Raw genomic sequence first — 27,428 nt, 5'->3', positions numbered from 1 at the left:
TGAAATGGGCGTGGCTAGTTCATTCTCAGGCCGGGTAAGACCCCAGCAACAACACAGCGCTCGGTCCAACCTATGGAGATTGGGCTTTGCAATCGCCATCCATCCTCTGAATATACAGCATTTTGTGGACTAATATCGCACCTGCTGATAAGAAGAAATATAGTTTTTTGAATCTGGTGAGTTGCAAATGCGAAGCTGGTTAAAATATTGTTCTTTTTTCCGGATTCTCTCTGCTTCCCAGTTTTATTGTTGCTTTGTTCTTGTCAGCAGCCATTTTTAATCGCCTTGTCCTACATTCCCGTCTCTGTCCCCAGACCGTTTAGTAAACTAAGCAAGGTTGGAAATGATGGCATGGACATAGATGATTTATTAGGCTTTAAAAACAACACCTGTTTATTGCTTAATGTGATAAATAAATACGACAGCATAATTCTGGCCAGGGAGTAGCTTTGCAAAGTAGAACTTCACAGCCTGCTTGTTGTTAGCTCATGCTAAATTACAGAATTTGGTTAGTTCAACTAAGCCGCTTAAAAAACACACAGAGCAAATCGCTCTCATTATTTAGTTTCTAAAAACACCAACATATACATAAAAGCATCTGCAGGAGATTTACGGTCTTTGCTTGTAAGTTAACGCGGTGATTTTTGGTCAGCACTGTTAGCATAAAAGCTGCTGCTAGCGTAGACCTTAACTATGACTAGTATCTTAAAAGCCGTCGTCTTCCAAAGGGTTTGTTTTTAAAAATATATTTATGCAATATAGTTTGAAAACTATCGACAAATTATAGCAACACCCCCCCCCCCAGATATATTTGTTAGCAGCTAACCATTTTATGTCATTGCTATTTAGCGATTAAGCTAGCTTCATGATGTGCTGAACAAGAAGAAGAGGCCAAAAACGCATCAATTTTGCTAGCGGGAAAAAAAATGTCGTTATTGGTTTAGTTTTTAATTTCACACTATAGGTATAGTTTGTGTTTTGGTGAAACGAACACGAAAACTATGGTTAATATTGACACACGTAGCTGGCTCGCTGTCCACCCGTTAGCTCGTGTTAAAAAATAGTGTACATCATTTTATTGTAGAAAAAAAAAACCCACTAGTATTGTCATGTCCTATTCACAGTATTCTTAAAAAAACAACAACATACATTACGGGAAAATTGTACAAATATATATGTTTTTGCATTCCTCTAGAAACAGGCATGCATACCTTTGTGTTGCTAAAATTGCAACACTTTATGGCCTCTTTTTGGACATTTGAAATACACAATTTACCTCCATATATACATGAGTACATGCCAAACCAAAACAAGGAAACGGTGATTGTGTACTATTAGAATAAGCCATTTAAATGTAAATGCCAGAAAAGCTCACGTAGATTTAGATTTCAAAGTAAACCTTTCCATCACAAAATAGCTAATGTTTTTTCTCCTTTTTTTTACTGAATGGGGTTTTTAAATATTCTGGATTAATTGTGGTTTTTTTCTTGTCTTGAATGGTATTTTGGGATTTATGCATGATGCAGAAAATGTACCTTTAAAAAAAAAAAGATTGTGAGTTCTGCAAAAAATGTAAAATGTAAAACTTTAGCCCTGGTGTTTTAAATGTGGACATCAGTGATATAGGTTAAGATGAGGGTTCTAACTCCATGGATTTGGTGTTCATGTCAAATACAGAGCAGTCGGAAAAATAGAAGAACAAGCTTTCACTTTTTTATTTTTTACTGTAAATCTTGTTTACCGCTGTGGAGCTGAATGGCATTCCTGGTGTTTACTTCTCTTGTTTTTTTTTTTTTTGTATGTTAATTTGGACCATACTTACTCTTTCAGGATGAGCCCTTCACATCAGATGCATTGGAATTTTATTCAAGATGTTGTTGATGTAGTATTGTTGTGGCTTTCTGTTTAAAAAAAATAAAATAAAAAAATTTGGTGAACTCTGGTAGCTGAACAAATAAACCCCTTAAAATCTAGATTCACAATTTGACAACCACACAGACCAAAATAATTTGTTGTTGTGGAGGAAGTTATATCTAAAGAAGTCAGAGCCACTCACAGTAGCTGAATATACATTTATTTGGAATGTAATTACACCTGTCTAATTTACTTTTATAATCGTTTCTGTCAAATCAGTGTTCTTTGTAATGCATATGGTTATTAAAAAAACTGCAATAGTCTTAACCCTCATGCTATCTTAGATGACCCCACCCTTACATTGACAGGTTCTCCCTACCATGATAAAGGTGGAAAGATTTCATATAATCCATGGAAACCAGTGAAGATCACAAATCATTGGGAAAAAAAAAAGGTTCAGCTCACTGTCTAGTAGGTCTAGATGACCTAACTCCCAACGTTAAAGTGCCTAGGATAGCACAAAGGTTACACCTACAGCTTATCATTTGAAGTTCTGGATTGGGAAAAAAAAGACACTCAATCCGTTTAAATTCACTTTTCAGCTCCAATAACTTCCGAGGAAGCACACATGCTGATGCAGTTCAGTGGCTGTGTATTCACTTTTCTCAGTTTAATTATTTGACCATAATTTTCTTGACAACATGCTGTTTAAAATTTTTTGCTTGTCCTTTCTAATCGGCCAGAATTCAGAATCTCTCAGATTTTTGGGGTGTAGCCACAAGTTTAAAAGCAAACGCTTTGGCTACCTACCAGATAGATGCCTCTGTTGCTTTATTTGGAAGTCGCTATTGTAATCGTCTCACATTCTCTGTTTTGCTTATAGAATCGCAGTTGAAACCAGAATTTTCTTTGTCATTTTCTCACAACACAATTTCACTGTACTTACACTGGCATTTAATTCCAAGCAGACCAAGCATTCCCTGCCTGTTTGGTGACCATGCCACGTTTGAAAATGGTGCCAGGTTGCCTGATTTCAGTGAATCTAGTTTTTAGTAAACTTTAAAACTTCACCTCCTTTAATGAAGAAGTAAACTAGATAAAACTACTTTTTGTTCTTTGTCAGTCATGTTAATCGCCAGTGCAGTCACTTTGACCTTCTTTTTGCATATGAATGTTTTATATGGTTTTCTTGGTGTGTCTTTGCTTACTTTGGGAATTTCTTCTGTTTGTAGAATCTGAAGGCACTGGGGAGAGGCGCAGAAAAAAATTTTCATACTCAATGACATTACATCGCAATGTCCGATCGTTTGGGGCAAATAACCAAGTCCAAGGATGGGAAAAGCAAGTATTCCTCAATCAGCCTATTTGACAAGTACAGGGGGAAATCAATAGAAACTCAGAAAAATACAGGTATTATTGATGTTTTCTGTGTAATTTCAATTATTCAGCACTTACTGTTTTAGTGCATTTTCAAGCTTTCCTCCCCATGACCCTGTGTGTTTTATCAGCAGTTACGCGACATGGCTTGCAAAGTCTTGGTAAAGTGGCAGCAGCCCGCCGCATGCCCCCACCCGCTCATCTGCCGAGCTTGAAGTCTGAAAACAAAGGAAACGACCCCAACGTGATTATAGTGCCCAAAGACGGTTCAGGATGGGCGAACAAGCAGGAACAACCCGATCAAAAGAGGTAGGACTAATGCTGTGTTTGCACTCAACGCCATTAATTAATATCTGCCACATCTGTTTTGATGCACATCAAATTTGCTGCTAGACGCTTGTCCAAAACTGTTGTCATAAATGTGACGCAGATTTGTGTTGTGTGTTTGAGATGAGCTACCATTAAAAGTTTTTAATAGTGTCATTGCTACATTGTGGAACACATAGATGTTGTTTTCTTTTGACAAGCTTTACAAAAGTGCCACAACCATGTTTGTAGACGTATGTGCTGAACAGTAGCAAGTAAAATGCAGACCTGCTGTCCTTCAGATTGGTTTTGGATTCCAGCCCGCTTTTCACATCGTCAATAAATCACTGCCATATCTGAGTTTCTGATTGGTTGATGCGTTGTGAAGCTTTGCCAAAGTTTAGATTTTGAACTCTGGAAGCAATTGCAGCACGCTGAAAATTTTGACGTACGGCAGAATTTTTGATGCCCTGTTCAGCTGCGCGGCTGAGTTTCTGACAGTACATAGACTTTAAGACCCACCCTAATAATCTTTTAGGCTATTTCAGAAGTGTTCTCTGTGGTATTTTAATTTTGATTATCCCATTTTTAGCCAAAATAAAAAAAAAAACAATGTCGTTTCCTAGGACATAGTTTCTGCAGTGAGTTAGGTTATTAGAAATTCACTCTGAGTTGTGGTCGGGAACGTTGGCGGGAGCGACCCCCACTCCCCTTCGCCCACCCTTGCAGAGCAGGGAGCTTGTCTCCTGCCCCATTTTTTTACATTACAACTGCCCTCTTTTTCAAACTGCATTTTTGAGCAGATTCAAAACAATTTGAACAAAGAAATACTCAGAAATGCAATTTTAAGCTTAATTTTCTTTTTCATCAGAAAAATGCCACAAGAGACCGTCTTTAACGTTAAAACTGGATGGAACAATTTTTTTTTTATTGAAGTGGGTCTTTAACGTTAAAACTGGATGCCCATGATGCACAAATTGCGTTTGGTGTGAAGGTAGCATAAACGTTGTTGCTATTGTCTCTTTTTAAATTGTGATGCTGATGATTTTTGCTCAATGTTGAGATTAAGCAAATGCTGAAATGTGGTGGACATGATAAAATTGAGATCTGTGTAAAGGTTTGTACTTTTCTTTTTTTCTAGGAAAAAGTTTTAGGATTGAAAAGTGTTTTTGCATTTTCCTTTGTGTAACAGTTTGTTTGTTCTTTTCAGTTCTATTGCATCAGCGTCACAGCAGCAGGAGTTGCAGCCACAGCAGGCTTCACAGAAATCTGTCTCCAATCTTCAGAAGCCCTTACCAGTAGCCAACCAGGAGGTGTGTATGCACAGATTTATAATCCGCTTTCTTTGTCTTTATCTTGATCAGAAAATGTTGTGTAATCTTTGCTGTTGTAATGAGCAACCAAAGCTTTTGCACAGAAAAAGGGGGGGAAAATACACACTAAAGATAAGTTTTAGCTTAAGAAAATAGGACAAAAGGTTATTTGTTGACATGGTGGTGTCAAAGAGCAACTCACTCTTGTTAAAGCATCAAGCCGTTTGACTGGAGACTCTTTCCACAGAACCCAAACACAGGTGGACCAAAGCAATGGGCCCAGCTAAATGGAAAGGCAGGCGAGCACGATGGTGAGTTGGCTCATAATAATTTATCAACGTTTCCCCCCAGGGCTCGACATAGCCATTTGTCCGCTGGCCCGGTCCTGTTTCTCGAGCAGTACTGACCACAAGACTTTATTTTTTTACTTGTTCGCTCGGGCCACTAAAATATCTAACGGTTAATATATTTTTCACCTTTTTCAATAAAGTATATTTTGCGAAAACGTGTAGATTTACCTCATCTTCATCGCTTTGAAAGTTTCACGTCCGCCATGATTGTTTTGGTCACGTGGTGCGCACGCTCCGCAACAGCAAACAGTGTAACACTGTTTGCTGTTGCGGAGATGCGTGCGCACCACGATGGAGTAATGTGTGGAATTAGTAGTATGGACAGCAAGATATTTAATGAATGCATTGAAGATGAAACTGTATGGATTAAGCTTATAGCTGAAGGTCAAAGAATAAAAGGCAACTCCAAATACCTGAACCTCAGACTCAAATGCAGTATAATGTCAAAGTACTTAATTTTGTTTTTCTTTACAACACTGTAAGCAGTAAGTATTTCTAGTTAGCTGAATGATCTCAGTAATTTAATTTTATTTAATTTTTCAATTATTTAATTTAATTAAGTAACTAAAGTAACTAAAAAGTAAATGTAACTTTGCAACTTTAAACAAGTAACTCTGCAAATTCGAACAACATAACAGTAATTAAGGATCTAAAAAGTAAATGTAACTTTGCACCAGTAACAAAAAGCAGAACCTCAAGGCAGTCAGAGCAAAAAAGTAAATAAAACTTCTTAACTATTGATTAGGAACAAATGTGAAATAGCAGTGATTAGAAGCAGCATGAAAACTTCTTAACTAGTGTTACCTACTACACTGCAGTGCTCTCTTCAAAAAATCTGAAACGGACTAAAGCAGATTTAAGTTTGGTATGGAATATTTTCAGTAATTAAAAAGTGTATAAATAAGTGCTAGATGTCACCAGTATGCACCAACTTGCACCATATTAAAATTTTCCGGGGGGGGCATGTCCTAAAGTTGCGGCGTCCGTCGCTTGGGTGCCGCCTGTGGCGGCGGGTCGCGTTGTGCGCCTGTGTCGGGACAGTAACTTTCAGGCAGAGCCAGTAACTTCCAAAAACTACAGGGCCAGTGCAAATCTCTGGGCTATGTCAACCCCTGCCCCCCCCCCAGTGGGTTTAGTGAAAAACAGTTGGTGAAAATTGTTTTCATTTGTAAATAATTTAGCTCTAACATGTCTAACTGAGTCAGTCAGGTCTGCGCAGTTGTTTCAAAAGTTTCTCATTTATGTTGTGACTTTTACAAAACATGAATAAATTCAAGTTTCAATCAAACTGTTTTTAATAAAATAAAAAAAGTTTGGGGCTTTTTAAATTCACATATTGTAACTGAAAAACTTGTTTTTGAAATGATAGGATATTTATTCTTACTCCATCTCCTGGCAGGAGAAAGGATTTGTCCAACACTTACTTTGTATTTTTTAATTGCAGAATAATTTAAGATGTTTGAAACATTTACAGAAACATCAATTGAAAGTTGCTCATTGGTATGGTATGGGCCAGTTAACATGCATATTAACAATATTATTTAATATGTTTGAAAATAAGTCTACCTTCTAGCCTGTTTACATTTAGTTACTTCTATTAATTTGATTAAACACGAAACGTGGGAAACCTGAATACAATATTTTTTAAACTGATTTCTGCTTTTTCATGTGATCCTCCCAGAGGCTAATTTGACGTCCTGGTGTCCTGTGCCGCAGCTCTGTTGTTTCTTTTCTGTGCATAAACATGAAACTCTTTTTCTAAAACAGGTTTAAGGGCCTCAAACCGACTTCAGCCCTTCTCTCACGAGGAATTTCCCACACTGAAGGCGGCTGGAGAACAGGACAGGGCTGGCAAGGAAAGAAGCGGCTTCGATCCGTCGTATGGGCCCGGACCAAGCCTCCGCCCCCAGAGTATGTTCAGTTCTCGCTCCTGTGATCTATAGTTGGGTCTAAAGCAGGGGTCCCCAAATCCAGGCCTCGAGGGCTTGACATGTTTTCCAACCAACCTGCCATTGAAGCTCTTTATTGGCTAAACACACCTGATCCAGGTAATCAGCAGCAAATAAGGCAGGTTTTCTGGAAAACCAGCGGGACACCGGCACTCGGGGCCTGGATTTGGGGACCCCCGGTCTAAAGAAAAGCTTCATGTCCAACGTTGGGCAACATGCTGGGGATGTGACTCTAAAATGACATTTCCTTTTGAACTACAAGATGTGACGAGCTGGAGGGAAGGTGGTGGCAGGAACCTTCAGCCCTCTTCCTTGACCCTCGGGCTGCCAGCAGATCCTGAGGGTAAACTTACTGCCATCGGTGAGACTGGGACTCCCCCAGCCTCATCTCACCCCCCCACTGCCACCGGCACCGCCTCCGCCTCATCTGCTGCAGTGACGGCTCAGCCACCGGGCCCCGACCCAAAGGACCTTTCCCTCCGACCCGCCCAGCCTGTGCGCAGAACAACCGTCCCTACTGCTCTGCAGTACCAACTTCACCACACCTCAACCGCTGTCTACCATGACATGTTACCCGCATTTGTACGTATTTCTGGAATGCAGCCGTCAGGGTCACACAAAAGCTGGAAAAGAACCTCATGAAACCTCTAATGTTATTATTCTGCTGCTTTCAGATGTGCTCCAAAGAGACTCGGGAGACTTCAGGTACAGAACATGTTCCCACCACTTCAGTACCCCCGGTCCGATTTGACAGTAAACCCGCTTTCAGGCAGACTTATGCCAAACCTGAACTCCTAAAGTAAGTCTTTTCATAAGAACTTCAACAGTTGTAAATTCACAAATTTTACATTTAGCTTTTTTTTTTTGTCTTCTCATTCTGTCTCCATGTGCAGTGGGGAAGCGAGAAAAGAGAGTCGTTTTGTTCGCGCTCCACTCTCTAGAGTCTCTTCTCAGCCCATCCGCAGACCCGGTGAAAGGCCATCACGCCCAGCCATCATTAACCCAGAGGATCTGAAGGATCTGGATGATCTGGATAATGACTTTGAGGATGGATGGGCTGGTCAGTTTCAAATTAGAACTTGTTTTCTTTTTTATTCAAAGAACTAAAATATTTTGTGAACAATTATGCTTTAACTATTGAAAAAACTTAAAATGCTCCAAAAATGTCAGTTTTCTTCTGATTGTTTTTTCTTTCTCTTTTGTAGGACTTCACGAAGAAGTTGATTATAGTGAAAAGCTCAAGTTTAGTGATGATGAAGAAGACCACTCTTCAAGTGATAAAAAGATTTGGTAAGATGTCTTGTTTTTTGTATTTGAGATTATTTGTGTGTAAATGAGAGGAACTTGAGTAGAGCAGTGAGGTTACGGGGAGCAGAGGTGAAAAAGGTGGATGAGGACTTTAGGTCAACTGTCCAGAGCAACAGAGCATGCGGGAAAAGGTGAAGAGATATATGCAAGCAGGTTAGAATGGGTGGAGGAAGGTTTCAGTTATGATTCGTGTCAGGAGAGTATCAGCAAAAATGACAGGAAAGGTGTAGAACTCTGTGATGAGAGCAGCCATGTTGTTGGTTTAAAGATTGAGGAAGAGACGGAGAGCAGAGCTAGAGGAAGCAGAGATGAAGATGTTGAGGTTCTCTTTGGGAGTGACGAGGATGAATAGGATCAGGAATGAATCAATCAGAGGAACAGCTCTTGTTAGATGTTTTGGAGACTAATGCAGGGAAGCAGGTTGGGAAGAGATACAGTGAGGATGCTGAGGTTGAAGCTACCAGGAAAGAGGTGGTTTATGGAGGTAGTGAAGGAGGACATGAGGGTTGGTGCGAGTGAGGATGCAGCAGAGGATGGGATGATATATAGAGAAGAATAGAGAGTTGGAATAAAGGAGAAGCAAAAAGACGAAGATTATGTTTGTTGTTTGTATTCTTTGTTAGTTTATTGTGTGAATAATTCTGACAGAAATCCATTTTTCAGGAATGATTGGGAAAAGGGAAGAGAAACGCGATTCTCTTTAGGTTCAGGAGAAGCGTCATACCAACAGGAGGGGCTTGAAGAGAGTTATTCCTACCAACATCACAGCCAGGAGCTTTCCAGAAAGTCCAGCAACAGATATCATTCTGTTGACAGTCAGGTAACGAGTTTTACAAATATTCTTTTGACCATTTAAGTCATGGTGGCTTGTTGACTTGGTTTTAATGGGCAGCAAACAGTAAACTTTAAATCTTAGTCTGAATTGGTTTACTTTCAAACATGGCGTTCTCAGAACTATACCAAGTATTCCTGGAAAATCTTGCCCTTCCTAACATTGCTCACCTGCAAAACAGTTTAGCTTAGATAAGATGATGGTAAAAGCACAAAAAAGAAAACTTTTGCCTCACTTCACCACATTTACCTTCTTAAATGTTTTCTAACTTTCTTGTGAATCCTGCCTCTTCTGCTTTATGGGCTGGTACTTGCTTCACGTTTACACAAGACCCTCAAGGACCTTCGGTGTTCAGTTGAGCTTTCACACTCACCAGGACAAAGTGGATTATATCAGGAAACAGATCCTTGTGCATTGTGAACGCAACCTTAATTATAAAAGTGTGATTATGTGTCACATGTGGAGATACCATAAAATAGCCCAGTCTATCTTTTCTGTTGAACAAAATAAAATCCATCAAAAAAAGTAACGTTTGAACTGTTTTAATTTTAGGCTCAGCAGAAAAACTACAGCGACCCATCGAACGACCAAGGTGAGCATCATCGCCCGTCTCAGAATCAGCCGCCAGCGAGGGCTAAATACGTTTCGCCGGAACTATCCGAAGCTGTCGAGAGAGCCCGCAGGAGAAGGGAGGAGGAAGAGCGACGCGCCCGGGAGGAGCGGTTGGCTGCGTGTGCTGAAAAACTCAAAAAGTTGGATGAGAAGTTCGGAAAGACTGAAAAGCAGATGTCAAGGACTGAGGATGGTCCAAAAGACACAGAAGGCAAAAGAGTCCCTCTGTCCCCAAGCAAAGAGCAGATTAAAAGCCACAGTGACTACTGGCAGTACAGCTCAAAAGGTAAAAAAACAAAAAAGAAAAACAGTGATGGTTACGTTTACTTTGACATTTGCTTCCTACAAAAATATAACAAACATTGCAGCAGAGCCGATACATTAAATAGGGTTGTGGATCTTTCCCTCTAACATGATTTGATATGCATCTCGATACATAGTCCACTAATCGATCCTTAAAAGATTCAACTAACTTTGTGGTGATATAATACAGTTCAATTCTTTTACCTAGTTGGATAGTCTAGATCAGGGGTCGGGAACCTTTTTGGCCGAGAGAGCCATAAACGCCAAATATTTTTAAATGTAATTTCGAAAGAGCCATACAATAATGTTGTGTCTCTTTCCCACACTGATGCACGGAGACTTAACCTCTTTTAAAGTTCTTTATTCTGGTTACTGTAGACCGCAACAAACGCCATACAACTAATTCATCAACTCCTGAATCTCTCCTGCCGAGACGAGAGAGAGCGCTTCTCCCAACTTTATATTCACCTGCTCCCGCTGCAGCCCTCCCATTTTCCTTATTCGGCCCATAGCTGAACCCCATTGGTCCAAATTACCTAACAACAGGCTGAGCGACAGAACTGAGAGCCAATCAGATCTCTGCTTGATGCCTTCAATGAACCCCAGAACTTTTAACGCGGCCCAACAGCCAAGTTAAACTCAGTCCGCGACAATATTTTTAAAACTAAATATACAAGTGAATGTGTGCATTTGATTTAATTTCAACATTTTTAAAGTACAATAAGTCTGTGGATCCTTTTTAATAACATTGTTATGCTGTTGCTAATAAATGATGAGTATTTTTCGTGGTAGTTTTGCTGATGGTCTAGTCTGGTTGATAGGTGGTGAGTTTCTGCTTCATGCAGGCGTTGAGACTTTAAACGTGATCTTAGGTCTGAATGTTCTGTAGATGTGACAAAGACTGCTCACATGCAGATACGGAGCCAAACACACACTCACACGCCGCAGTGAGTGACGGGCAGCGGGTTTTACGTTTTTACAATCCCTGCGCGATTCACCTGCAGCCTGTCCCCACAACCCCTCACCCCCACCCTCTGCTTTCTTCCTCACACTCCCGTCCCCGCAACTGCGCGCTCTTTCTCAGAGACGAGAGCGCGCAGTTTTAGGCACGGCAATTCACAGGTTTCCGGGTGGTACAAACTCTGTGAAATTATAGATAATAGTAAACTGATAGTTTTTTCTCCAAGCACCGCTACTACTGCGCGCCTCTGGCATCGCATCGCGCCCGAAAAGGACTGGTCTAATGAAAAAAAGTAAAATTAAAGATTTGTCTGCGAGCCACATGTGACCATCAAAAGAGCCATATATGGCTCGCGAGCCATAGGTTCCCGACCCCTGGTCTAGATATTTAATATTCTTTTGGCATTTAAAACATTCATCTTGTAAACCATTTTTTCCCTTTCGGGGTCATGGGCTGCAAGAGCCTATCCCGGGAACTTGTGGGCGATGGCTGGGGACACCCTGGACAGGTCGCCAGTCTGTCTCTTGGCCACAATCACACACCCATTTAATCTAATCTAATCTAATCTAATTATTTTCAGAGGGAAGTGAGAGTCTTCGAGGAAGTTCTCCCACTCGTAGTTACCAAGAAGAGCCTGGCTTCCCCAACCAACCTGCCAGTGAGGATGATGGCCAGGAGCTTTCCTCTCCCACTGGAGACTACAGTGGACGCCAGTCGTCCAAACCAATTCCACCCCGTTTTCAGAAACAGCACCACCAGCAGGTAGAAATTGACCAATGATGTGCTTCATCTACACTATAATCAAAGAAATAAACTTCATACTTTGATTCAGTGTCGCCTGAATTCACACTAAAACCTCTCGGTATTGTTTTTCGTGTTCTGTGTAGGAACAGGTGATGAAAATGCCACATTGGCAACAGTCCGCTCATCCTTCATCTGGCCCAAATCACGCCCAGCGAGGATATTATCCCCCGTCTGTCCTTGGGTTTGACCCTCGGTGGATGATGATGCCACCCTTCATGGATCCCCGTATGGCCCAAGGGCGATCTCCTGTGGACTATTACTCTGGATCTGTTCACTCTGGTAACATGATAACTCACATTGGTCAGGCAGCACATCACATCGTTCTTCTGAGGTTTTCCTGTGGCAGATTTATGGGTGGATTTACGGTTTGTCTGCTGTTGTTTCGATCAGGAGTTAAAGCTGCTACCCTTCAAGACCACCTGAACAGCCCCAGTTCAGATGAAGGTTGCCATTCCAACTTACACCAAGAGAGCCGAACTTCCTCTACTGAGCCTTACCCAGCGTGGAACCAAGACTACCCTTTACGCAGCTTCACTCCACCCTACCAGAGACAGCAGGAAACATCAGATGGTGGAAAATCTGGTGAAAGGTTTGTTGTTCTGAGGAAAAAATGTCTAAATTCAATTTGTTCTGAATTTTGCAACGATGAACACGTGTTAGGAGAGTTTTTTTCCTCCGTCACTGCAGAGTCGCTTCTCATTTGGACTCCTATGAGGATGTGACAAAGGAGTCTTTGGCTCGCTCCCATGACGACCTCCATCATTACGCCTATCAGAGCCGAGCCTCAGATAAGGAGCATCAACATGGTGACCAAGGCCTGCTCAGCAGCTCCAAGAGCCTCTGTCAGAGTTTCTCAGAAAATGAATACACAAAACAAGACTCTAGGGACAGCTATCTGAAAGAGGGGCTTGAGTCTCACGCCGAAGGCTTTGATGGACCCGCAGACAACTGGAAAAGGGAAGCTAGCCAGAAACAAGATGGGCTTTTCAACAGCGCCCAAAGCCACTGGTCCGAGGCTAGTTCCAGCTCCAGCAGCAGTGCCAGCCAGCCTTGTGAGACAAGTGGGCGCACCCTGACTCGCAGAACCGGACCCATCAAGAAACCAGTTCTCAAAGCTCTTAAAGTCGAAGACAAGGAGAATGAAAAGCCGAAACCTGAACCGGAGGAGAAGCCTGTCCCCTACCGCCTGGACAAAGAAGTCCTCACTAACGTTCATGACCTGAAGAAAGATAATCAGCCTTCTGTCAGCAGGCGCTCGGCTTCACCTGTCGTTGAGAAGCACCCTGAAGACAAACGGTGTCTGTCACCAGCTCCTGGTAAAATAGATCGTCATCTGAGCATCAACAGTAACGCCTTCTCCAAGGAGAACCACTGGGCTAGCGGGAAAAGCCACCTACCTAAAGATGGGCTGGAAAGCAGAGAATGCCAGGCGCCTCGGCGGAATAACTGGATATTCATCGATGAAGAACAAGCCTTTGGTGCTGTCAGGGGAGCAGGGAGAGGCCGTGGTCGAGGCTTCAGAGAGTTCAGCTCCCGAGGTGGAACCCGCGGTGGTCGAAGTGGAGAGAACCTTAGAGGAATGTACAATAACAGTAACACGAGTGCCACTCAGCGACCAGGAAGAGGGCGGGCTTTGTCCAGGGACTTTGTAAAAGTGGAGGATTTTCAGAGGGGCAAACCACGCCGGCGAAACGTCAGCGAGACGTTGAGCGAAGCGTCAGAGTACGAAGAACTTCCCAAAAGACGCCGCCAGAAGGGCTCTGAGAATGGAGAGGGAAATGCTGATGCAGCAGAAGCCCGTAAGGCTGACCGAGAGTCTTGGAGATCCAACAAGGTGTACACAGATGATCAGACCGCTTTAGACTCCAGAGAAAAGACCAAGACCAGCAGGGGTTATGGAGGTCGTGTCCTGCCCCCCAGGTTGAATGGTACTGGCAGCTACAGTCGAAGCTTTGGAGGATCCAGGGATATTTCTACATGGCGGGGTCGAGGGCCCCAGTTTAGCGGTAACCCGGCTTCTGTGCAAGAAAATGGTTATGGTCCTGAAGCAACGTATTCATCCAGACCTCCAGCAGAGCGCGACACTCTAAAGTATACTCCCAAGTTTTCGGGCTCTTTCTTAGAAAACAGCAACGAAGACCGAGAAGGGGAATGCTACTTTGAGGGGGATAACCCCGATAGGCAGATGTTGAGAAGACGGCGTCCTCCACGCCAAGACAAACCTCCCCGCTTCCGCCGTCTACGCCAAGAACGTGAGCCGGGGTCCAACCAGTGGACCAGCAATGAGTATGTAAACGGAGAATTGGTCAAACCCTGGCCGAGTCACTCCAAAGGCACCGCAGAGGACAGCTGGCCGAGCGGTCATTATCCTGGGCGCTCTGGGCAGCAAGGTCAGACGGAGGAGTGGGAAACGGGCTCGGACAACAGCGATTTCAGTGAGTGGAGAGAGAAGCGAGGCGGAGCCGCGAGCTCCCAGGTTCACGGAGACGTTCACGGAGACGTTCCCTCCGACTCGGGTCACAGCGAGCCTGGCTCTGGTGAGAAGAGGGAACTTTCAAAGAGAAGCTTCTCCAGCCAGAGGCCATTGGTGGAGCGGCAGAACAGGAAGGGGGAGCCATCCCTGTTGGAGGCCAGCAAGATGGTTCGCACTTCAGAGAATCTTCCCATTTCTTTGTCTGGCAGGAGTGACAGTTGGCAGAATGGGGGGATTTCAAAAAGGTGATTATGTTCTCCTGCATTTTGTCATATATTGGTGTTGCCTTTCTTTTTGTGATTTTAATAATAAATGCGTCTTTCCTCAGCAGGAGTCAAGATGACTGCGGACCTTTTTATAGCACAGATCCATCTTCAGAAGACAAGGAGACCTGTGAATCGACGGGGAAAAAAATTGATAAGGAGCTGAAACCAGGACCTGTAAAGACTGACATTGATGAATCTATCTCCCCATATGACATTAGCTTAAGTGAGTTCATTTATTTTTACATGAAGCAAAGCTATACCATAAATATAGCATTTGTTATTTAGTCTGCACAGGTGGATTGGATACAGATTTTCTTTTCACCTGACTTTAATCCTGATTTCCAGTCAACGGGGAGAGCGGGGCAGCCAGTTCTAGTCCGGATGGATACCAGGATGCTTTGTCCAAAAAGCAAAGACGCCCCCAAGAGGATGAAAGGAGGAGAAAAGAACAAGGAGCGGCTGTAAGTAAAAAAGAAAAAGTATATATTTTAAGAACAAAAACATATGTATAACTGTTTATTAAAATAAATATTTAAGTAACAAAATAAGTCTTTATTTTTTTCTGCTTTTGTTTGTTTATAAAAAGATTATTCTGGATGATTCAGAATCATGAAACATTAAAAATGTGTCTGCTTTGAGATTCACAATCTATCTTAATTATTATAACAATTATTAAAAATCAATGATTAAAAATCAAAAAATATAGTTTACAACTTATCAAGCTCATGATCTCTCCCATTTGTTGTACTGAGTTGAGTAGTAAAATATTTCAGTATTGGAATAATTAATCGAATTTTACAGCATCAAATTCAAGAATCAAGAATTCAATGATGTAACATTCAGATTGAAACAACTTTAAGTATAGTGCTACAATGTCTTGTGTTAAAGAGAAAGCAGATCTGAGGATTTATTCTTCTTTCTGCTCCTCTTCATTCATTTTGAAAGGTCCTGATGTGTATCAGAAACATTTCTTTTGTTTGTTAGTTTTTCTTCAATTTATAAATGAAGTAAAAAAGATTAGAAAAAATTTGAAACAAAATTTTAATTTAATCTAAATTCCAAGCAGTTACCATATATGTTTTGTTATTACTGTTAGTTTGTTTTTAAATTCCCACCATTAATCCTCCTGTATTTGGGTAAAACATATGTTTACTAGAGGTTGTGTTTCACTCAAATTGTCAATCAGAAAAGTGACAAAGGCAAACCACCACATAAAAAAGTGACAAAAAATAATAAAGTTGGGGGGTAAAACAATGTACTAACTTTTATCTACATCTGTGTCAGGTGCCAGTTAAAAACCGGACAATGGCATCCAAGATTCCTCCCCGTTTTGCTAAAAAGCAAGGAAGCCTGAGCATCGAGCAACCAGAAGAAGCGATTTCCTCCAACAATCTGGGAACTGAAATTTGGGAGAGCAACAGCTCAGGTCCTGCCACTACCTGTTTCCTGCAAACATTGAAATATTGTGTTCCGTTTGATCAAATGACATAAATATTATTTTTAAAACTGACCCTTTTTCATAATGCAGCTCTGTCAGTGCAGTCTTCAGGGGGGGACTCCTGGACCAAACAGGTTTCTTACACAGGAAGTGAACCCAACTCTGAGGTAGTGTGATGCTGTTGGTGGAAAGATGTGCCCCACAAAGCATATATATATATATATATATGTGTGGGTTTGCGTATTTATTTATTTATCTAAAATGTGGCCTAAGGTTTATTATATCCACTTCCCCAGGACTCTGATGCCGGCCCAGAACAAAACAAAGAACAGCACAAACCTGGGCCCATTGGAAACGAACGCTCCCTGAAGCACAGAAAAGGCTCTGAGGGTGTTGACAGGCTGGAAGGCGGCCCCATTACACCGGTCAACGGTGTGGATCTCCATGTGGACGCTGTCCTGCCTGTGCCCCCTATTGAGTTTGGCGTCAGCGCCAAGGACTCCGATTTCAGTCTCCCACCAGGATCGACCCCGGTGCCTGTATCCAACCCTGTTAACAAGCTCCAGGACGCTCTTACCACCAATGTGAGTTGCCTTACTACTGTGGGATATTGCAAACAGTTAAAACCGATAATAAGTCAAAATTATATGGATGAAAAAGCTGTTTTGTTCTATGTTTATTTTATTTTGAAAAGGTCTTTCTATGCAACTCAATGATTTCTCTTTTTTTCCCAGACGTCTTTGAATCAAAGTCTACCCATTCTGCGCTCCAACCATCTGCAGCCCGGCATTAACCTCAACAGCATTTCCTATCCCACCGCCGACCTTACTCTCAAGGTAATGAAATGCATTCACACATATGTCTGATATGTGATCACAATTCCCTTTTTCCTTTATTTTTCATTGCAAAATTGTGTTACTCCATATTGTTAACTATAATATTTAGTTTATCATATATGTAGCTAATTCCTTTTTTTGGCAATCTTTTTTGCTTTTTTACTTTGAACAAAAACATTTTTTAAGTGACAATTGCATTTGCATAAAAAAACATGTTTGCTTGTTACTCTAGCATAAATCCTTTTAAATTTGATTCTGTCTGGACAGTGTTTAAGTTCTAATGTATAGTTGCCCAATCCGATATTTTAATCCGATTCCTCCTAGATATGAATAAATACACACCAATTTTTTTTTTTTTAAGAAATTAAAAACTTTTATGCTCTCGCGGGCCACATCAGATGACATGGAGGGCCACATTTTGTCCAGGGCCTTGAGTTTGACACATGTGCTGTAGAGGAATAGATTATTAAGCACCAAAGTACATCTCTGACATGTTAGTGCCATATGAACCATCTCGTACTCTAAGGACCTCAGGGGCCGGCCTCCTGTTGATGCCCAGAGTCAGAACTAAACAAGGGGAATCAGCGTTTCAATATTGTGCAGCTAAAATCTGGAACAGCCTCCCTGAAGTCGTAAGACAGGCCTCTTCTGTGTTCATGTTCAAATCTAGACTTAAAACATTTCTGTTTAGCCGTGTATATGACTGAAAGGTCCTATCTGCACTTTCCTTTCCTTTCCTTCCTTTATTTTTAAATCAATTTTCAAATTTTTTTTCTCTTTTCTTTTAAAGTAAATTTTACGTTGATTATTTCTATGGTGTATTGTGATTTTAATGCATTTTTCTGTTTTGTGAAGCACCTTGAATTACTTTGTGTACGAATTGTGCTATACAAATAAACTTGCCTTGCCTTGCCTATTAATGTTATTTACTTTTCAGATGGAATCGGCACGCAAAGCCTGGGAAAATTCCCAGTCCCTGCCAGAGCAGGGCTCTCCTGGCGGGGGCGCTTCGGGGGCTCAGCCTGCTTGCAGCGTGGGTTCATCCAGTGGTGTCAGCTACAGTACTTTTGGAGGGGTTTCAATGCCCCCAATGCCAGTTGCGTCTGTGGCACCTTCCATGTCCATGCAGGGTAAAAACTCAGTCTCTGCTGTTTCATTTTCTCTGTCGTCTTTCAGTATGAGCCACATTTCCACTAAAGGACGGAGATGCTTACAGCTCCTGTTCTTCAAGTCCAAGTCAATTCTTTAAAGTTATAGTTAAAACTAATATTTGATTGTCACTCATCCTTGTTCAAATACTTTTAAACATCTGGTAGAGACGCAATAACAGGCTGTTGGTGTTTCTGCATTCGTAATGCAAAGGTTTTAGAAAGAGAGCTTTTATTTAGACCTTTTGGCGACGACCTGCTCATAAAAAAAAAAAAGGAATACACAAATGAACATTGTGCACACGTTCCAGATCTGCATTCTCAAGTCTCCTCCCAAACTTTGGAACTCACTCGCCCAAAATATCAGGATTATTGACTTTCTCCCAGTACTTAAATCTAAACTCATAATATTTAACAGTTTTTATATTGACCTTCATTGTTTGGTGGTTTTATCTGTAAAGAGACTTGATAGGGACTATAAATTAAATCCTTATTACTTTGTCTAAATACTGCTGAAGAACATTTCCATGTTTGATAACTTGATCAGTACAGTACTTTTTTAAAGCTGCGTTCACACCAAATGCAGTTTCAATGTTGAGTCAATTTACAGACGTCCTGTGGTGCGTTTTGATTGGCCATGGCGGCAGTGGGCGGCAGCTTGAATAAATGTCTCCATTTTTGGAGGAGAATTTGTGTCATGTCAACGAATCGGGAACTCCGCTTTGGCTCGTGTTGCATTGTTGATGTAATCAGTGGTGGAGTCCAAAACAAACGCTGAGGAGAAGTTCATCGTTGCAGTTTTTTCTTCCTCCTGAACTATAATTTTCCTGTTTTGAATGTGGAAACATTTTTTCTAATTTTTTTTTCTAATTTTATTTGTATTTTTCCCTTCCTCTGACTAATGCGAGACAGCAAGTTGTCAAACTGGGTCACAGAGAGACTGAAGTATCTCTGAATTAGTCTTCCATATGACGCGGAGATAATGCTTAAAAATTTGCGTTTTTAAGTGTTGCACTGTCAATTTGAAACATGTCTCAACAGAGGCAGAAGAAAATGGCGCATGTATCCTGTTTGGTGTGAACGCAACAGAATGCTAGTAATCAGTTTTCAATGTATTTCACACTTTCTCTACCTCACTGGTACTGGAAATGCACCAGAAGGAAACACTTTTGAATAAACGTTAATAAAAGGTCATGAGCTGTTTTCCTGCAAAGTAAAGCGCCTTTAGTTAAAATATTCCTGTTTTCTCTCTTCAATAAAGGTTTAATATCATGAACAGAACTAACTTTCCTCTTTGTAGGTAATCCAATTCCCCCACTCTACCTGGACGGTCATGTTTTCCAAAGTCAGCCACGCCTTGTGCCTCCTACCATGACCCAGCAGCAGACCTACGCACAGGTAGAAACTAAAAACAGACATGCTTAGAGTTGTTTGCTGCACCAGATGGCTTCACTGTTTGTGCTCTTCTCTTTTCAGGGTCCGACAGCCCAGCAGATTCCCATCTCATTACACACCTCTCTTCAGGCTCAGGCACAGTTGGGGCTTCGGGGAGGTCTTCCCGTCTCCCAGTCCCAGGAGATGTTCAACTCCATCCCCCCTTTCAGGTAACAGGAACTTCCTCCAGCCTTCAAATTACAACTTCTGTACATGAAAACCAGTTTGTAGTTTTCTCCACTCACCCTAATACTCTGTCTTGCTCCTTTAAGGTCCCAGGTTTACATGCACCCCAACCTTTCACAGCCCAACCCCATGGTGCTGTCTGGTGGGGGCCCTATCAAGGGCCCTTACTCGGCTTTCCCTGGCATGCAGCCCTCAGACATGGTGAAACCGCAGTCAGGCTCTCACTACCAGCCGTTGAATGGCAGCCAGCAGCTGGTGTATGATGGTCAGATGAATCAAGGACCTGGTATGGGTTCTTCTCAGTTAATGGACTCTCAGCTCATTCAGGTGAAACACTTTTTTGTGATTGTTTTGAGGCATTTTCTGTACATATTTTCCCATCGCTTTAGAACAAGAGATTTATAGAAAAAAATAATCATTAATAGTCTTTAATTTTGGCTTCCATCAGGTGACCATGCCGCTGCCCGGCTCTCAGCTGCGTTATGGCTCAGCTCAGCAACATCTCATCCTGCCACAGTCCATCCAGCTGCAACAAGGACAGAGCCTGTCGGTGGGAGCGCCTCGCCGAATGTTACCGCCTGGCTCCCAGCCGGCCGTTCTGACTGGCAGTAGAGAGGTGAGTCTGTCTTATTGCAACCGTCTTTGATGGGAAAACCAAAGTCTCTGCTTTTTGTTTTCTCCCCCAGTCGTGGAGAAAAATGACCAACATGTGTTTGTCACAGAGCTCTCAGATGGAAATGAAAGGCTTTCAGTTCTCTGACAAGGCCAGTCATTCCCCAGGTTTGTCTGGAAGCTCCTACAGGTGAGTCTGCGTCAAAGCAATCCGTACTGTCATCAGGAATTCAAAAATTAATCATATCCCAAATTTTTCCTACTTTTCAGGCCTGGGTCTGCAAGCCCGAGCAGTAAGCCCTCTGGTCCTGGGGGCCATGTAGGCCCTCTGCCTACACATTTTGCTCAGCAGGTAGATATATCCAAAACATATGTTAACATTTTTACCTCTTTTAGATCATTTCTATGCTTGGGTCAAACACTTGACTTTTTTATATGACACTGTTACAGTTTGCCATAATTCAACTTCTATTTAAAAAAAAAAAAAAAGTGAATCGATCCAGGCTCTGGTGAATCGAATCGATTCTATAAATAATTGGTGATACCCAGCCCTATGCGCCACTGTAAGAGGAACTAAATAAAACTATCAAGTGTTTCTTGTAGATGAAATAGATGAGAAGGAAACTCAGTTTATTAAGATAAGCTCTGGAAAAATTATTTTGGTTTTAAATATAATTGACAATTTGAATAAAACATAAAGAATATGAAATTAAAAATGTTACAAAAATCTTGTGGACAGTTATGTGACATCATGACTGTCTGCAAACACGGTGGAGAAGCCGTACCAGAAACACACAATTTTGGCATTTCCAGCAAAGATGAAGAAAGTCCGTTTATAAAACATGTCTGTTGGAACCACTGTTGTCGGTCCTGATCAGGGGTCTCAAACTCGCGTGCTATTTGCGGCAACCAAGATGATTTTTTTACGGCCCCTGCCGTAATATGAAAGTTTAATGTTTGTGCGTCCCCCCAGCTTTTTTTAAATGACACTTTTTAAGTGTTGTGCGCGGAGCTGATGAACCAACCAATCGCAGTAGCTTATATGACTCTTGGGGGCGTGGCATTGATCGGGCTTGAAAGCAGGGAAATATTTAGGGGAGGAGACCTGACAGCCCCCTCCTCGGACCACATTAAGGAGTTCCTTATTTTGCTTTTTAGAAAGTGTATATTTGCATGCAGCCAGTGCTGAACTTTTTTCTGGGCCGCACTGACCCAGAGGAAGATTACCGTTACGCGCGGCGGCATATTAACCCCAACCACATGGTTCTCGTAGGCGGCTGTGACTGCAGCTCAACGCTCCCCCAGGGGATGGGTCACCTGCGGAGAATAAATGTCACACGCCTACGAGGCTTTAACTTTAAATACGTGCAAGCAGCAGCAAGAATAAGTCTTAAACGCACTTAAAATGCGTGGGGGAAAAAGCAACAATCGACATGTTTTCATGTTGCTTTATCTACTGGAACTGTTAGGAAACTCTGAGGATGGAAAAAGTGTGGGGAACAGTTTCAGGATTTGTTGTGAAATTATACAAAACAACATTGATGTTTATGTTTTGTTTACTGCTAATTTCAAAATTTAGTTTAAACTCAGCATTTAATTATTTTTTTTTCACAAATCTTTGTGTTTTTGATGTTTTGTTGTTTCTGATCTGCTGTTTCAAATTAAAACATAGATGATGGTGTTTGAGTAAGTTTTAATTTTTTTATGTCCAGTATAAAGACGCGCCCTCAAACATCATTTAACGAATAGTAAGAACCACCTAACGGCCCACAGCCCTAGTAACTGTTATCTGTAATATATTAACAGTAAGAATATATTTAACATCAAAACTGGATCTTCAAAATGAACTCAGAAATTCAACATTAGCTGGCTAAACATTTGTATTTTTCTGCTCCTTTAACAGGTCCCGCCTTCCCAGGGCAGCATGGTGATGCACATGCGGCCCCCCACCACTGGCCCTTTCCCTAACCCCATTCAAAGGCCCGTCATGCCAGTCAACAAGCCTGTTGTCATTCGCTCCCCCCCCTACCCCAACCCCGGCCGTGATCATCCCCACTCCACCCCCGCTTCAGTCCCTGAGCCCCCAGTCAAAGGGGCAGAGGATGGCATGAAGGTGAGCCACCCTCTGTAAAAGTAGGTAATTCATTTAATCCATTTTATTTTCACTAATTTAAAAACTGCTTCATGTTCTTTCTGTTTGCATTTGACTTGATGGATGCTTGCAAAGAGCAGCTTTTTCAATTCTAACAGCAAGTTATTTTTGTGTTTGTTAAATAACTAAATGTTTCTTGGTGGGGTCTTGGAGGTGGGGGTATTTGTTACTGGTGTATTCTTGGTATGTGGTGGGTGTGAACCCTCGTCTTCTGGGCCAAGATGTCTCTGTGTGTCTCTGTGTTGCTGGACCAGGACGTTTTCTGGTTAGAGATTCTTCTGAGCCTCATCATGCAGAACCTCTCCGGCTCGTCTGTCGACCAGCTGTTGTATTTTTGTGAGCAGGTCTGAACCAGGAGCGGGTCGGAACCAGGCTCGTCCCTGGGGTGATCCCCCGGTGCTGACAACTACGGTCGGCAAGCAGTAAACGGGAAAGTTTAAAAATAAGTTTAAAAAACAAAAGAAATAAGCGGTCTGAGTATTAGGTTCTGAGTGTTAGGTTTAAAAAAAAAAATCTAAATGAAGACGTCTTTTAAGTTCTATATGACTATCGACCTGAGTCACTGCCACGACTCCCGCCGGCGTGAAATCCCAATGTTCCGACCCACGTAGGACAACAATGGAGAATTTCGTGAAAATTGAAGTTCCTGAAGAAAACAGTACGTTTAATGGCACTTTTTGGCACTTTAAGCGTCGAGTGCACTTACAAGCTTCTGCCGCTGTGAGCCGGAAGAAGACAGAAAGAAAGACCAAAGTGTGCTCAGTGTAGTTAAACACAGTAATGTATGTGTCAGAGGATATTTGATTGGCTGTTCTGCATGTCAATCAAGTGACGCATTTCACGGGGAGGATGATTCACTGACAGTAAAATATATTTTTTTAAATCTGTTTGTTTATCTTTGATGGCCTGTGATGTAATGACGTAATGAGCACCTCTGCTCTAGACAGAGAGGACAGTTAAGGAAGCATCTTCTCCCAACAGAGGAGGGGGGGGTCTCACATTTACAATCCTATTTGGACTTCTTGGCCCGGAGATGGTTACTTTCACACCCAACCTGAACAGTAAACTTCACCTCCAAGAACCCCACCAAGTAACAGGACTTAAGCCCAACCATTCTGATTATTGTTGGATCCTTTGCATCTGCTGTCATGACATCTGTTTGTTTGGGACTGGCTCAGCACACCAACTAGACCGATGGAGCCACAGGCGGCTGGTTGCTCACCGTGCCTGGCTCCACTCACAAACTCTTTGTATCATCAGTGCTCAAATGCGGCTAATATGTACGGTTAGCCATGAATTTCATCATGACTTGCCCTCACAGCACCACATTCTTGTTCTGGAGTCTGGGGTCTGTGCTGTGGCACGTCTTTGCGAGGCGGGTCAGGCAGCGGTCACAGCTGGTAAAAGACCCTTATTTTGGAGCCTGGTGGACTCTGGCACCATCCAGCACATCAGCTGGATGGTGCCAGAGTAGACCGTAAATCTCTGTGCCACGTCTCTGATGTAGTAACACACAAAGAACCTGAATTCCTCATAAGCTGTTGGAACTGAAGAAGCTGCTTGGATGAGCAGGAACTCTTCTGGATCACTCAAGTTGCCCTGAGCAACCGAATCCTGTGATTATGTGACCTGGTTGGCTGTAAATCATATTTTAAATATTTTTCTCCTGGGATACTATTATACAATTGTTTGATTTGTACTTTTGCTATTGAAATCCTGGTGTTAAGCATCTTTCGGAAAACATAAGTGAACATCTTCTACTGTTACTTTATTTATTGATGCTAACACGTGCTGGAGACGTGGAAGTAGGCATCATGTGAAATTACTCAGAAGTTTCCCAGAAACGGCACAAGTGCGCTGCTGTGCTACAATTTCTGAAATTGGAACTGAGCTGATGAGGCATCATCCACAGGAAGACCAAAGCCACTTGATTTTCAAAATAAGCTTCACCTTCATTTAAAGATGTCCTGCAGTATCGACGGCCTGTGATGTACGCTCAAAAGAGCTTTAAGATGTTGAAGCTACCAGTCTCGACCGCACCTGATGTAACCACAATTTTAACCTGTTTACCCATGAATAAAATGAAATTATTGTTCCCATTGTGCAACTTTGAAACTGTTGTGCTTTTGAAAATGTTCCTAAATGACCTAAAAACCTTAAATTCACCAAACTCAAAGGTTTCTACTAAAGAAAATATTTGAGCAATTGTAACTAAATACACACTTTAAATACCTGGATTTTAGTAAGTATACTCTTCTTCTTCTTCTTCTTCTTTTTTTTTTTTGCAGAGTAAGACATTGCGAGACATGTGCAAGGTAGTGGGGGAGGGCAAGTCCCCAGCCGGGGGCATGACCAGCAAAATCCAAGAGCCCCTACCCTCCACGGGTCAGGCCAGACCAGCACGAACTGGAGCCATCAAACCCCAGGCTGTGAAAGTCGAAGAGGGCAAGGCATAACAAAGGACCTTAGGGCCTCCAAGTCCTCCCCACCAAGCGAGCCCGCTGACGCACAGCCCCGTGGTCGGTGAGGCCCCCCGCCCCGAACCCCCTCCCCCCGAAGCACCGAGGCAGCGGACATACACATGCAGTCATCATAATGAATTACTCTTTGAGCTGGCAGAACTGGACACTTTTATTTCACACCCCATATAGAGATATATAAATATATAACAAATATATATGCATACATACAGACAGTCTTTTAAACAGATCTCTTCCTCGTTAATTTATTCTTAGTCACATTCTCGGGGGGGTTAAGTTTTGTTTCTGTTACTCGTTTGTGTGTGTGTGTGTGTGTGTGTGTGTGTGTGGTTGGGGGGGAGGGGAAATAAACTTGGATGGTTCATTTTTCATATTCTTTTTGCCAAACTAAATATTAACTCTGTAAATGGACTGTAGCCTTCAAGACCAGGCATGACACCTGACGCGGCGAGAAGCAACACCTTTTCTTTTCTGACCAATCAGAATGCAGTGGGGGCACTTGTGTCATTTTCATTGTTTTTTTGTTTTTTTCTTTCTGGTAAATAAAGGTTAACATCATGACCACCCATTCAAATCACTGGTAAAGGATTTATTTTGATCAACACGGAGAAAAAAAAAAAGTGGTACAAGTCCAAGAACATCTTAGACCCGCTGATTTCTGTAAAAAAAAATATTTGTGAAAAGCCACTCCCTGATTTATTTGTGTCCGTTTAGTTTTGACTTGTAAATTCAACATTAAAAGCTGAATATTTCTCAATCATGTTGCTTCCATCGCAAGCTTTGACACGGCGCCTGCATGTGAGGAGCGGACCTGCAGGACTGGAGCGCCACAAAGAAGGCATCACTTTCAGGCTCTACAGCGGTTCTGTTTTCTGTCCTTAAAGCTTCATTTTATTTACTTTTTAAAGATGGTGTTGCTTAAAAAAAATCACGGAAAATCCTCTTAATATTAAGCATTCTTGGATTATTTGTCACGTTCATTTTAATCACAGCCAGGGTCCAAAGGAAGTTCTGCTTTCAGGCTAGTCGTCACAAACAGGATGTGGAATGTTGCTTATTTAAATTAGAGCATCTTTTGCTTCTTTTTTTTGGAGCACGACGGAGAGATTTTTAAAGTGTTTGATTTTAAAATGTGAAAAAGTTGAATACATCCTGTTTTTTTCCTTCTTCTGCTGTTTGTAGTTAATGACTCCTTTGAAAGTCGCCATCATTGTGTCCAAACTGGTTCCATGTTACTATAAGGCTCCATGACACTACGACGTGTCAGTCTTTACGGCAGTGTTTCACTGGTTTGTGTGTAACTGTACAATTGAGCCTTGTCAGAACGGCTTCTCCCCAACATTTCATTTTCAATATTGTGGCACCATAAAGGCTATATTGTTAAAAAACAAAACAAAAAAAAAGATCTGTGTTTCTCTGAATGGACTGCGTTCACCCGGTGATAGGTCTGTTGGCCTCTGAGTGTTTTAACCTCTTCTTCCGTTCTGCAGCAAATCTTTACATCTCATTGTATCTGCACCAAAATGTGACCCCAATGTTTTATTTTTTTTAATTTTTTTTTTGCTCTTTGTATGTTTGAAATGCATATTTAATTTTTGTCTGAGGACAAGTGCTTTCTACATTTGATCCAGCACTCTGTTTATCCTGCCTGATGGTCATTCTGTCAGGAATTTTGGTCATTACTCACCCTTGATTTAAAAGATAAAAACAAACTTATTGAAAGCAGAGAAATAAAGCAGTTGTGATTTCTTAAAGGTTTTGTTCACTTTACATTCTACCTGGTAATTTAATCACACTACAGCATTTTTGAGAAAGCAGAGCTGGTAAACTGCTCGGTTTATACAGATTAGTCAAATTGATTTATAAGACTCATCAGTTTATGAAATCCATGGATAATGTTTCCTTTAAAGCATTTTCTTTATTCAGGCAGGAAACCGCTTTTTACATTTTTGTTTTTAATGATCTGAAAGTCCTCCATAAGGCAATCAATCAATATTCCCTGATTGAAACGGTCATATTACTGTGTAGCTCATGTTTTTGTGAGCATTTTTGTTTTACATAAGCTTTTTATGTTGAAAAATTTAAATGTTTTATTCAGGTAAAAAAAAATAAAAGTGTGATAGAGCTTGAAACATTCTAAAAGTAAATCAAAGGTGGATTGTTAAAATGTGTATTATTTGACCTTTTTCAAGGCAAAATCTTAAAAACTGTTAGTGAATTTTCATTGTACCATAGCATTCTGTGAAATTGAACCTGAAGAACACAAACAGCTGGAGATGGAACATTTGAATAAAACAAATGAAGAAAGTAAATATGAAACTTTATATGGCTAAAAAGACAAAAAATGTTGTTAAAGTATTTTTAATTTAGAGTTTTGATATTTGTTAGACAAATCCACAGAATTTTCTTTTTTGCTAAAACTGTGGCTGAAAAC

The 27,428-nt window shown here is 41.6% G+C and overlaps 1 protein-coding gene across 17 annotated transcripts; it reads left to right on the top strand.

Moving 5' to 3' along the window:
- On the top strand, positions 1-26,748 carry prrc2b (proline-rich coiled-coil 2B). Of its 17 annotated transcripts, none has more exons than XM_023961061.2 (32): positions 2-176; positions 3,087-3,264; positions 3,363-3,540; positions 4,748-4,850; positions 5,098-5,161; positions 6,968-7,111; positions 7,412-7,731; positions 7,824-7,948; positions 8,043-8,209; positions 8,355-8,439; positions 9,121-9,277; positions 9,842-9,881; positions 9,954-10,187; positions 11,746-11,927; positions 12,053-12,248; positions 12,360-12,558; positions 12,657-14,687; positions 14,771-14,931; positions 15,054-15,169; positions 15,993-16,134; positions 16,237-16,313; positions 16,443-16,730; positions 16,881-16,982; positions 17,920-18,112; positions 19,431-19,528; positions 19,607-19,734; positions 19,837-20,077; positions 20,199-20,366; positions 20,437-20,552; positions 20,633-20,714; positions 22,266-22,475; positions 24,803-26,748. In XM_023961061.2, the coding sequence occupies exons 2-32, from the start codon at positions 3,150-3,152 to the stop codon at positions 24,968-24,970; spliced, it is 6,630 nt and encodes a 2,209-aa protein (XP_023816829.1). In that variant the 5' UTR covers positions 2-176; positions 3,087-3,149; the 3' UTR covers positions 24,971-26,748. The 17 variants fall into 17 exon arrangements, with proteins under 17 accessions (XP_078811612.1, XP_023816829.1, XP_078811607.1 ...); XM_078955482.1 differs by having other exon boundaries at positions 22-176; positions 3,366-3,540; positions 14,774-14,931; XM_078955486.1 differs by having other exon boundaries at positions 1-176; positions 9,842-10,187; positions 20,473-20,552; positions 22,266-22,495.
- Positions 26,749-27,428: the final 680 nt, after the last annotated feature.

Source organism: Oryzias latipes, chromosome 12 (genome assembly GCF_053564925.1).
Source record: "Oryzias latipes strain Hd-rR chromosome 12, Olatipes_Hd-rR_3.1".
Lineage (NCBI taxonomy): Eukaryota > Metazoa > Chordata > Actinopteri > Beloniformes > Adrianichthyidae > Oryzias > Oryzias latipes.
This window is presented reverse-complemented; position numbering and strand designations above follow the sequence as displayed.